This window comes from Falco rusticolus, chromosome 3 (assembly GCF_015220075.1).
Source record: "Falco rusticolus isolate bFalRus1 chromosome 3, bFalRus1.pri, whole genome shotgun sequence".
Taxonomy (NCBI): Eukaryota; Metazoa; Chordata; class Aves; order Falconiformes; family Falconidae; genus Falco; species Falco rusticolus.
This window is the reverse complement of record NC_051189.1, coordinates 65,673,630-65,686,938: the sequence shown is the minus strand read 5'-3', so window position 1 is coordinate 65,686,938 and position 13,309 is coordinate 65,673,630. Positions and strand designations below refer to the sequence as shown.

The following is a 13,309-nucleotide window of genomic DNA, read 5'->3' as shown; positions in this document are numbered from 1 at the left end:
ATTAACTTGCCAAGATCTCTTGAGTAGAAATAAATATTTTAGAGCTATTTGATTAGATGACTTCTGAGGTTTGAAGTCTAGACTAAAAATGGCACCATGGTTACAGATATTGTCATGTAAAAGAAGGATTATTACTGGGCAAAATCATAATAAATATTATGGAATGAAATCAACTTGTGATGCGTAAGACTTATGTGTAGAAGAATTATGCAGTTTTACTTGGCCTAAATATGAAAGCAAATACAGTTTTCTTTTGGGGGGAGGAGAGGAAGTGGGTTTGCGAGAATTCCTGTAGAGTGGGATTCAAAGTAAGAACAACAGCAAAAATGGAGAAGTTTAAATTGCCATGTTTTGGGGAGAAGAATACATCTAGAAGTGTAGGTCTTAAGATTATAATTTTTTAAAAAGCATTTTTGGGCATGTTTCGTTGAAAGCAGCATGCTTTTTATTTTAACATGTATGGTTAGATATTTGGTCAGAGAGTATTTTATGTTATGATCCAGTGACCTTTTCTGTTCATTAGAATTTGGTATGGAAAGCTAATGTACTTATTCCAATTCAAATCTCAATAAAAGATACAAATGACCTTTTTTCTTGAACACAGAATTTTGAAAAGAAACTATATTATTCATTCCAAACGTAGTATAAAAAACTGGGTACAACTAATGGACTCTTTCCATCAAAACCAAATTTTCAGTTTTGTATTCAATATTGTGCTCATTACTAAGCTTGAATACATTCTTCATTTGGAGAATCAAATCAAAAACACTGATCTTTGGAAGTTTAACCATATAGGAAACCATCACATGACCAATAACTTGTAAATAAATAAATAACAAAATTCAGCTAAAAATCTGCCATCTTTTCATGAGTTTAAATTATAATTTAGTAGTGTGTAAGACAGTACTCTACCTATTACAGTAAAGCTACCATGAACTTGTACCCCTGCTCCTAGGTCATCTCATCATTTTATGTTGAATGGGGAGGAAACGCTATGTCCTTCATGGGAAAAGGTGTTACAAAAAGCACAGTTCTTTGCTTGCTTCACTTATCTCATGAAATGATGGCTCAAGCCAAGGATATGGTGAGTGCAATACAGTTGTCCTTATGTTGTCATTTATGAGGGTTATGCACAAATATATTTTATCTGTTGGAGTTAAATGATAGATTTTCATATGTGGTGGGGGAAGATGGCAATATGGCAATAGAGAGTAAAAATAAAAAAATATTTGGTAGTCTCATTTAGTATATAATGTTAGATAAATTAATAGGATAAAGTATAGTATACAGGAAAGCTGAAGATTCAGTTCTAGTCTTACTGAATCTATTCTGCAAGTAATTCTGTGGACTTAGAAAGACTTTGTTTCAGAATAAGGTATAATTTTATTTTTACAAAAAATGAGAAATCAGAATTTTTATGTAGGATGAATAAATTTAAAGATTTATAGCATCATTATTTCTTCAGCCTTCTACAGATAACAGGCTTTCTAACATGTTTACACATGTATGTGTGTATATATGTCTCTATATAGATGTATATATATAAAATCATATATGAAAGAATGGTTGTCTCATAAAAGGAGCTATAATTACTTACTAGAAAAATTTCTATCTGTGTTTTGTGTCCACGTGCATATTTTGAGAGCTAAATTTTTGAGAGTTTAGGAGAAATAGCCTTCATCCTGAAGCAGTTACAGCAAATTTAACAGTTTAGTGTAATCATTTTGGAGAATTAAAATCCACTGTTATTAATATCTGTGATAGCCACAAGTGAAAACTTTTCAATATGATCAAGTACACATGTAACTACAAATAGCAGTATACCTGCTTCTCCAAATTCCAGATGTCCATTTCTTCAGTTATTTAGTAATTCTTCAAGACATTAAGTGCTGACAAGGTTTATTAAAATTGTGGGGGGACAAAGTATTAAGCACACTGCAGGAAGACTGCAGACTCCAAAGAATTAGATCGGAAATGCATGGATGAAGGAGTGGATTTGAACTGAATTTTTTTTTTTAATATCAGTCTCATAAAATAATATGTGTAGTGGCATAATGATAGGTGGCATTCTTTTGTGTCTATAAATCATAACCTGTGTACAACAGTGTTACTGTCTAGACTGTAGCAGTAATTTATATTCTCAAAGAAATTTTAAATCCTTTTACAATTATGTGATTCAGTGTCTAATCTTATGGAAAGAGAAATACAAAATTAATCTTCTTCCTCTGTGCAAGCAGTGTTATAAAAGAGTACACCGTATAACTGTGATTTAAAATACCAATAAATTAATACTAATTTAAAATGCACAATCTGATGACTTGAAATTAAAACTAGTTAAATTTTTTGTTGTTTGCATATTAGCAGTATTAGGGACTACTATGGTTCTTTGCTATTAAAAGCACCACCTTGTTAAGTCAGACATAAGATCTTTTAGCACATACTGATGGACAGAGGTTACTTAGATGTTCATAGCCGTACATGGGAAACAAAGCATATACTTACGGTGTACTGGAATTGCTTTAATGTTTTGTTTGTTTGCTATGGTGACATTTCACTGGTTATGCTTTGCTGACCAGTGCTTTTTATTTCATTTTGTATATGAATGCCTTCCCTTTGCAAATTCAGACTCTAAATTACTGTGCTTTTTGTAATTAATACTGTGTGTTGAGAAAATACACACAAATTATGCTGCTCCAAATGAAACGTCAGTCATCTACCATGTAAAAGTATACAGGACTGAGATGGTCAGAAGACACATACATAAAATTTCAGGTGCCATGATTCATTATGAACTTTGCATTCTTTGTATAGTGCCATGGTTAAATGGAGCATTTTGCTGGTATGGTTTGCAGGTATGGTTTTGTTTGGTGGGTTTTTTTTTTTTGTTGTTTGTTTTTTTTAGCCTGAGCTAAAGAAGTTAATTTGCAAAGTCACGTATGATTTGATGGAATCTACAGCTAAGTAGCATGTAGTAGTCTGCGAGACTTTATTTAATGATGTGGCAGGCACATGAAGAAAAAGAATGAATTACAATCAAAGTAGTAATTTCATGTTCTTATTTGGTAGTTTTCTGGGCATGCATAAAATATGAGAGAAAGACACATGTTAATAATAAGCAACGCTCCCCCCCCCCCCCCCCCCAACCCCATAAGGAGTAAATTTTGAATGGAAAAAATTATCCCAGTATTTCAAGTAAAATATTTAATCTCCCTTTAGCACTGCATTTCTAATTCGATGAAGAAGATGCCACAAATTTAATTTTATTCACTAGATGAAGTCAACAGGTTAAATGCATGTTTATAGAGGCAGAATAAAAACATCTTTTTTCCTGGAATATCACTGTTATGTGCATTTTAAGTGTTTTAGTATGTAATTGGTAGCTCAGGCTGTTGCTAGATTAGCATGGCATTGAAAGATTTATAAAATAATTTCTTCATTTATTTTCTGTTTTCCTATCAGGACTGGATTTCTCTCTGGTCTTTGCCTTGTGATAACAGTGAAGAACAAGTTCTTTCTCAGCTAGGTCTGGCTTGGCTGGTTCCTTTATGGGTAGATAGAGACCCTGAGGTTAGTTAATGTAATGTTAAATTGATACCTTATTTTGACCCTTAAGTATTTGCAAAATTTTTGTTTCATTAACTTAATATTAAAACTACTGTTCTGCATTATTTAAAGTGTTCCTGACTATATCCTAAATAACAGTAATAAAGTAATGACAGTTGCCTTCCATATGGCTTCACTAAGGGTGAGTCGTGCCTGACAAACTTGATGGCCTTCTGTGGTGGGGTTACAGTGTTTGTGGATGAGGGAAGAATGACTGATGTCATCTATGTGGACTTGTGCAAAGCATTTGACACTGTCCTTCATGACATCCTTGCTCTAAACTGGAGAGACATGTATTTGATGGATGGACCACTTGGTAAGGGATTGGCTGGATGGTTGCACTCAAAGGTTCCAGTCAGTGGCTCAATGTCTGAGTGGAGACCAGTGACGAGTGGTATTCCTCAGGAGTCAGTATGGGGACTAGCAATGTTTACCAGCTTTGTTGGCAGTGTCGACACTGGGATTGAGTGCACCCTCGGCAAGTCTGCAGATGACACCACGCTGACTGGTACAGTTTATGTGCTGGAGGGAAGGGATACCATCCAGAGGGACCTTGATAGGCTTGAGAGATGGGCCTGTACGAACCTCATGAAGCAACAAGGCCCAGTGCAAGGTCCTGTACAGGGGTCAGGGCAATCCCAAGCACAAATACAGGTTGAGGGTAGAGAATGGATTGAGAGCAGCCCTGAGGAGAAAGGCTTGGGGATATTGGTGGCTGAGAAGCTCAACATGACCTGGGAATGTGCACTTGCAGCTCAGAAAGCCAACTGTATCCTGGGCTGCATCAAAAGAAGCATGGCCAGGAGAGGGTTGAGGGAGGTGATTCTACCCCTCTGTTCTACTTTGGTGACACCCCACTTGGAGTATTGTGTTCAGCTCTGGAGCCCCCAACATACGAAGGACATGGACCTATTGGAGTGAGTCCAGAGGAGGGCCATGAAGATGATCAGAGGCTGGAGCATCTCTCCTATGAAGACAGGCTGAAAGAGTTGAGGTTGTTCGGTTGGGAGGAGAGAAGACTCCAAGAGGACCTTATAGCAGCCTTACAGTACCTAAAAGGGGCCTACAAGAAAGCTGGAGAGGGAGTTTATACAAGGGCACGTAACGATAGGACGAGGGATAATGGCTTTAAACAGAAAGAGGATAGATTTAGATTAGATATTGGGAAGAAATTCTTTATTGTGAGGGTGGTGAGACGTGGGAACAGGTTGCCCAGAGAAGTTATGGATGCCCCATCCCTGGAAGTGTTCAAGGCCAGGTTGGATGGGGCTTTGAGTAACCTGGTCTGATGGAAGGTGTCCCTGCCCATGGATGGCATGGGGATTTGTAACTAGATGATCTTTTAGGTATTTTCAAACCCAAACCATTCTATGATTCTATATAAACATCTTCTGAGAAATCCTTCCCTGTATCTTCTGTCTTCCATGCTTTTGATAGTCACTCATGATCATGATTCTTAGGCAGTTTTCATTGACATTGATGTTACTTAGTTGCAAAGCAGAAACATTTATGTGAATGACAAATTTAGGGCAAATGTATTTGAAGCAAATCTGTTAAATTGTGTTTGCTAAATGGAACTGTTTAAGTGGTAAAATGTGACGAATATTGAAGGCTATCTTAGTATTTTTAAGTATTCAAAAATCTGTTTTATTAATTCTGTCATTTTTAGATACACATAGTTGTGATTATGAGCATAGGGCCAGGGAAATATAGGAAAAGAGATTACTTCTTAAATTATTCCCTTAAGCTCCAAATTCAGTTGATGAACCTTAATAATTGAAAAAAATATTCTAAGTACTGTAAGAAATACCACTTTGTGTTGTGTTTGTATGTACTAGGTGAGATTTACAGCACTTGGAATAGGATCAGCTCTTACATCTCTTGAAAGAGGATGTATTGCTTTAGCAGAAAGTTGCCAGAACATTTCAGGAGGGCTGTGGGGAACGGTGATGAACATCCTTCTGGATCAATTTGAATGTAGCATGGTACGCAGGGAGGTATGTTTCTTGTATCCTTCTACAGTCTTAGATTGTCAGGGTTTTTTTTTTCATTAAAGAGAATTTTTTTTTATTTATGTATCTATTCTCTGATGCTGCACAAAAACTACTGCTTTGTAAATTAAAAACTGCCTAACTGAAAATAAATATTCAGCTTCCTATTTAGAATTACACAAGAAGCAACAAAAATACAGGTGACTAGTGTAAAAGCAGAGATTATCCAAACAATAGACGTGAACACATTAAAAACTCCTAAGGCTTACTCAGGCAGAGAAATAGGTTGCTAAAGCATAACAGATTAGCCCAAATTGTAATGGCTGTTTTGTTCCATTTATGAACACTTTGGTGCAAAGTCATCACCTGTTCTGTAGTAAGTATCTTTTCATTGCAGCTATGAAATAATCTAATTTGTCTAGGCACTAAGATTTATTTATGAAAACTAAAAGCTTGTACTCTGGTAGAGCAGCATGTAGAAAGTTGCATAAAGCATGTACACAGTTTAAATATAGTATTACATATTTGTATCAACTAGTTGTAAGGTTTTTCTTGTTTTTCAATGACTAAAAAGGAACAACTGTGGCAAATAGTGGGTTAGTTTCTTCTCAACTGATTAGATTTTTCCAAAGTAATATTTTGAATTTATTTGTGCAAAATTCTTTTGAGAATGTGCTCTTTATTGTTTTTTTAACTTAAAAATCATGTTAGTAGTCTCTTAAGAGTCAAATTATTGCCAAAAGATTGGCAAAATATAAAAAAAGCAGTTTCAGTCCATCCACATGTATGTGAAATGTGCGTAATATAAATTAGAAAAACACACATGCCATGTACTTAGGAAAATATTTGGAACGTATGTGTCTGTGTCCCCCAATACGTGCCCCACATTGTCCCAATAATTTTATAATAATAAAAAAAAAAATACTTGAGAACAATAGTGTGAAGCATCATAAGCACTTATTTTCCTGCTCCAGGATTTTTTTCCAGTGTTTCTTGTAATGTAATCCTTATTCAATAGGATTGACTGTACTGGAACAGTGATGTGTTAGTTGTATATAAAAAGTAGTGTTTCCATGTGATTTCTATTCTGTCTCTTCCTTGTCTTTTTTTCTTACCAGCCTTCTCTTGTGCCCTGTCCTAATGACATCTGTCATAGGTGAAGTTTGAGGAGTTTTAGGTTATATCCTTCTAATTTTTTTTCAACATGAACATGAAAATTACTTGTTTCAACATAGGACTAAAGTAATGAAATAATAGGTAGACTGTGCTATTCAATCTGATGTGGTTTTTTTGAACTGTGATGGCTACATGGCAATATTGATGCTTTCATTTCTTTCAGGCTGCTTTTATTCTACAGAATCTCCTTGTGATTCCAATTCCTACAGAAGATGTGAAAGATTGTATTTGGCAAGTGAGTGACTATTACATTTGATGAGAAAGATCATAGTGTCACAGAGAGATGTTATTTGATATAAAAACTTATGTCAGTATACCTATACAATATAAGCTTAAAAATTACATGTCTAGGGTGATATTTTGGAAAGATACGTGAATAGACAAACTTCTTTCAAACTTCCAGCAAGCTCAAGAAAAGATCCAAAGTTAGTTTGTGTATATGTTGCATTTCATGAATGTAGTACCTTTGGGCTCCTAGGAAACATACTTACTTACACAGGATCATTAATGTTTTAGGACAGAAGTTGGTTGTTTATTTTACCCACACTTGGAATGCAACATGTTTTGAGGGGTATGAAGAAGAAGAAATTCTGAGAATGTGATAAAGAAATGCATAAATGATGAGAAACAACTCTTTCCAAAGAAAGATAAAGCAGCTTGTTGCTTAAGTCAATTTAAATGCTTCTTGAAAACAACCCCTTGCTCAAAGCAGGGCAAATTAGGGCAGGCTGCTCAGGGCTGTGTCCAGTTAGGTTTTGAGTATCTCCAAGGATGGAGACTCCACAACCTCTTCTCTAATGTTTGACTTACCCTCACAGGGAAAAAGTATTTCTTAAGTTTAAATAGAATTTCCTGTATTTCAGTTTTTGCTCATTGCCTTTTGTCCTGTCACTGGACACCAATGAGGAGAGTCTGTCTCCCTTTACGCAATATCTGATGAGAGAAAGTAAATTGATAAGGTCCTCTGGAGGCTTTTCCAGTTCTGATCTTGAGTCAGTCATCTCATGTTACTTTCAGTAGGTCTGGTTCATTGTACATAAAGATGTTTGGATTTTAGTTCCCAATTTTTCAAATCTTTGTGGCCTGATACCTGTTCTTTCTGTCCATCTCGCTCCTTCCAGTTTGTGAGATCATGTCTCATGATCATATGTCATCTCACACGTATATGTGAGAACAGTGCATGTTCTTTTTGAAGAAATTTGTGGATGCAGCCACATGCTGTTTTATCTGGTCCTTTCTGCAAAAGATCAAATTAGTGCTGGAAGACATACCTCATGTTCTTTTACTAGGATAAGTTATCTATGATTCAGCTGCACCCAAAATCAATTACACTTTTTTTTTTTTTTGCAGAATTACATTTTACAGTACGTCTTATGTTTCTTTTATGTCTGATCGTTAAAGATGATGTCCAAGTCATCTGGCCCTTGTTTCTGTCTTATTGCTTATGATTTATATCTTATCAATATAAATATTATTTAAATCCATAATGGCAGGGAATTTACAAGGGGCAGTGATTGTAACTTGTTGATCTCTATTAAGGTTGCTTTTTAGTCTTTTTTTTTGTTTTTTTTTTTTAAACATTTCAACAACTGAATTCAGTGGCAGAAATCTGGATGAATTCCAGCGCAATTAATAGAAGCTCTGAGTCCATGTGATTCTTATTAGGAAGTGCAATTTAATGGAAATTGGTCATCACTTAATAAGGGTTTCATGCTGAAAGATACTATGAAGCAACACTTTATGGTAGCTGGTAAATTAAAACTGTTGAAAATACAAACAACAATTAAAAACATAAGATACCACGAGGATTAAATTCTATATTTCACAGTTACACTTTTTTTTCTCCCTTGCGCCAAATAAGATGCTTTTTCTGTTGACTTTAATGCAAGCAAATTCAAAGGAGACCTGTTAAGTGGATCTGGGTGAATAGCATACCATAGCCAAAGTAGAACATTATCATTTTATCCCTTAGGCAAACAGGCATGGAAAAGGGAAGTCTGTAGATATAGTTTGTAGACCCCAATGTCTTCACAATAATGTCTATAGTGTTGCTGTTATCTAGTTGGTCTGCTTTACAATAATTCATTTTGCTATGTTCCTTTAAAGAGTGGCATAGGAAATTTTTTGTCATGAGTAAAGTCAACTTGTGGGAAGTATTCCAAGACTGCAACCTACTGTGTTGTATGAAGATTGCTGAAGTCAGAGCACTTTATAAATGTAATTGATGAGTAACTCCTTCAGACTCCCCATTGTACAATAAAATATCTGGTATAGCTTTTTAAACTGGCAAAGACAGTTCTAGATTGTAAAATTCTGACTAAATTTAACAAAAGTTCCAAAGTATGCATTTACTGTAGTTGATACATTCTAAATATATTGCTGACAGTGTATGAGTACAGTTTTATAATTCATCATAAACAGTTTACATGAAATGCTACATTCTTCTTCAAACTGTTGGTCATGTCTGATTCTCCATTAATTGGCGTAAAACGCAAATAGTGAAAATAGTCTGTCTGTATATTACAGAAACCAAAAAGAATGAACGGTAGCCATCTAAAACTCAGGTTATAACTTATCCTATAACACAAAATAGTTTTACTGCTTCTACTTGATCTGTTTTTTGTTTTGTTTTCATGGAAGGTAAGCTTAATTTCAATGTAAATGGAGGGGTTGGGGGAGATCTAGAGCCTTCTGGGGACAAATAGTGGTTTTCAAATTACTTATTTGCAGTTGGTCTACCTCTGGTTTTTCCTGACTGCCAAAGGAAGTTTCTAATTAGCACTGATGAATCTTCTTGCTATAATTTTAATTAGTTTATTTTTGAAGTACTGCAAGATGCCTCCTAAAACTGCCTTCCAGGACGTAATTGGTTTCAACTTTTGCTCAGTCTGCTGGCAAAAGACCAGCTAACGCTTCTAATTTTTATGGTCAGTCTAAACCAGGTTATGTTGTAGCTTAATAAAACTTCTTGTTTTCTGCAGAAAACATTGCAGAAATACTGTTACAAAGGCAGTCAAATCAAACTGTTTGAGATAAGACTACGAAGTCTTTCTTTTCAGGTGTAAATCCACTGCTCTAGAAAGTTTTCCCTGAAGTCAGTATTTAAAAAGAAATGACTGAAAACAGTTCTTGAAGAAGAATTTCTTTCTTTTTATGTCTTGTTTTCTAAATAAATCTTTTATCATGGTAGATTGACATGGCTACTGTAGTGTAATGGCAGTATACTTTAGAATAGGATGACCTTTTCAGGGTATTTAATGTTCTCTTAGCGCAAGTATGCTCTTTTTAGAAAGAAATCTTTTGCATGAGTTGATATGTATAAGTAGAATTAAATGAGAAATTAAAATTGCTAAGTCCTCTGACGCATTTGCTGTATCAAAACCATCCATTTATAGCTTTCCATGCCTTTGTACTTAGCTATTAACAAATTTCTCAGGGGTTAAATAACTACTTCAATTTTGCTAAATCGTTACAGCTTTTAAAAAATATTATGATTTTAGCTCAGCCTTAACAAAATCTACATTTGATTTTTGGGATCTATTAGTTATAGCCTGTAAACCAGCTATGTATACACACACACACAATATTAGACTTTTTTTTTTTTTATTAACAGTTTATGTATAACATTCCTTCTAAGAAATTATGTTTGTGAATTTCATGTCTTCAGGGTCCCTGTGTACATGATGAAGAATCTGGCCTCTCTCAGACAGGAAAACCTGCACTTAAGGCCCTTTTGTATCACTGCAGATTCTATGAACATGTAAATCAGATGGTGAAACATTGTTACCTAGGATGCTATACGTTTGATTTGAATTCTTCCAAGGAAGACAACCTCATCATACAAAAAGGTGGTATAACTGGTGAGTGATGTTAATGTAATCCTGTAGTACTTTAAACTTAGTTAAATAACTTACAGTTTTGAGTAACTTACCTCAAATAGTTCTTACTGCAAACAGAACTGAAAATTAATATATAAACCATGCACTTAAATATGCCATTAAGTCAAAATACTGCTCTGAGGATTTAAGTAGGTAAGCCACTAGTGTAACATATCTCAGAAAAAGTTCTGAGCTGTTATTTATATATTTAAAAAGTTACAAATGTAAAAGGTGTAACTGGTTATGCAGTATGCTTTCTTGCAAAATGCTGGGGGTAAAATACTGTTCACAATTATGACTTTATGACAGACCAGTACAATGAAAGTTTAGGAAAAAGACATGTATGGACTGTTTCAAGACTCCAGCTTCTGTTTCTTGATGTGTTCAACCTCAAATATGTATATTGGAGTCCACTCCTACTCATACTGAAGTTTTATCTGCATTCTAAGACATTCAGATATGATTTGGTTCATAGGCTGATCAAATTTAATACAGAGATAGCTTTATTTTTTTTCAACCCATACACCCTTAGAGTATCTTAGATCTGACTTTTTTCATTGACTAATTGTTTTCTGAATAATATTCGTAAGTCTTACTGGAATGCATTGTGGGAACCCACATTCTTTTCCAAATACATATTATGATCTTAAATTTAGAAAGCTAGGAAATTCTTCAGAGAGCTCAGTTGGTAAAAACTGAACAAAGGAGTGAAAATGAGTAAGTTTATTCTTTTTGGTTTCCTTCTTTTTTGTGTGCCTGTTCCTGTATTTCCATCTTCCAAGGCTACAGATTTAAACAGTTCTTGTAGGTCTGCTTCTGTTAAACTTAGGTTACAGAAACACGAACAGAAGAGGAGTGTTATTTCCCCTACCAAGTTATGACTTTGTCAGACACAAGGGAAAGAAATATTCTTGGTTAACTCACTCAGAGACCAGTGAAGTACCTCAGCAGTATACAAAATTCCAGCCATAAAAGTCTTCAATTCCTTCTATGGCTGCTTTATTTATCTCTAAGTGTAATTTTTTTCAGCCCAACACATTTCACTCCTGCCATGGCCCTCTTATTTGTGCTGCTTGATAGTCTTGTTAGCTGATGCAATATCATATCTAAGAGCCACTGAACGCCAGGATTGTAGAACTTTTCAGTGAGCAGTTGAGACAGATTTTATCAGGTCATTGAAAAGCAAATCCAAAAAAAGTGGTTTTCCAGGAGCTTTGAAATAAAGGGGAAGAATAATCTATCATATTTCAAGAATAAGAAACAAATTTTTTGTTTATTTAAAAAATGGAACACAGGATAGTGTTTGCTCCATCTCTAAAACTATAGTGCTTGAAAGACTTAAGTCTTTCATTCATATGTTCAGGATTGTGTTGTTTATCTATGATGACCTGTTTCTGCTTTTTAATAGGTCCCTTGTAATCTCTTAATAGAAGATCTTGCTTTAGTTTATCTTCGTGAAACCATTTTTGTAATTTTTCCCCCAGTGTATTTTCCTCATTTTTTCAGGAATATAAAAACCCTCATCTGTAAAGTTATATTAAAAATAAAATTAGTTAGCTTGGTTTAGTAATTATCTAAGATATGTATGTATAGAAGTCCCATACATACACATACAGACACTCAGAATCCATGAAATGTAGTGCTTTATTCTATGTAGTGCTTTATTCTTCTAAACAAATGAAAGCCTCAAAACCTATTTACAGGTTTGTGCTATTAAATTCTTGGCCTTTTTTCTTCTGAAACAGATTCACAAAGCAGTTCTGCCTTCATGATATTTATGAATATGGGTTCTCTTGAAACTGCCTCTCCTAAAATGTGAATTTGAAGTTTTTTGAAGTCGAGGATATCTATTATATTTGTGTTGTGAGACCCCAGTATCTTCAATACTTTTGTACTATTGCATTTTAAATAAAACTCAATCTGAACTATTTCAAATGACTGACTAAAGGCTATGCAACTGCAGTTTGAGCTAAGTGTAGCTCTTCCCAGACTTATTTAATGTTGTGCTGAAAATTATATTTTATTCAGTTTCTGTTTATTCAAGGGATTTGCTGAGTAAGACTTCATAAGTATGATGTGTGAAGGGTTATATTCTGAGATTTTCAGAAGGATAACTGTGGCTGGCTACTTTTCTGTTTCACTGAAACAATCCTTTGAAAAGCTTGTTATGCTCTCTGCTGGTCTTGTAGTAACGCAAAAGAGAACTTTTTTTGTTCATTTTTGATTTTTATTCTTTTTTTTCCTACAGATTTTGATGATTCTTTTAATCTTGGGCAGGGTCCATCCAGTCAAAGCCATTCTTCACATTCTCAGTCAACATCTGAAACTATGGTAACTTGCAGAGTAATATATTTATCTTAAATATACAGTTATTCATGAAATGCTTTGAAGAAAATTAGCAGTTTTACAAATGCTGAAAAAAACCCAACAAAACAAAAATGAAATTAAACTGAAAATTAAAAAGCTGCAACTAAATTGAAATTTACTCTGAAGTGGCTTTAATATCCTGAAGAAAACGTGTATGGTTATTTACCCGAGCAGAAGTAAATAAAATAGCTTACCTTGACTAGCTAAATGCATGAGGCAGTGCTGAATTCTGTATCTTTTCACAGTATGACATAGTCTCTAGAGTTTACTTCGTAGTTGGATTTATTAACAAAT

At 34.5% G+C, this 13,309-nt stretch overlaps 1 protein-coding gene across 7 annotated transcripts in view; it reads left to right on the top strand.

The window, feature by feature from the left end:
- Positions 1–13,309, top strand: part of RTTN (rotatin) — an 89,871-nt gene that overhangs the window by 43,117 nt on the left and 33,445 nt on the right. For all 7 annotated transcript variants that reach the window (XM_037380664.1, XM_037380665.1, XM_037380663.1 and 4 more), the window contains 6 exons: positions 956–1,084; positions 3,460–3,567; positions 5,442–5,600; positions 6,934–7,005; positions 10,438–10,630; positions 12,897–12,979. In XM_037380664.1, coding sequence (XP_037236561.1) covers positions 956–1,084; positions 3,460–3,567; positions 5,442–5,600; positions 6,934–7,005; positions 10,438–10,630; positions 12,897–12,979 — 744 coding nt within the window. The remainder of the gene's footprint in view (positions 1–955; positions 1,085–3,459; positions 3,568–5,441; positions 5,601–6,933; positions 7,006–10,437; positions 10,631–12,896; positions 12,980–13,309) is intronic.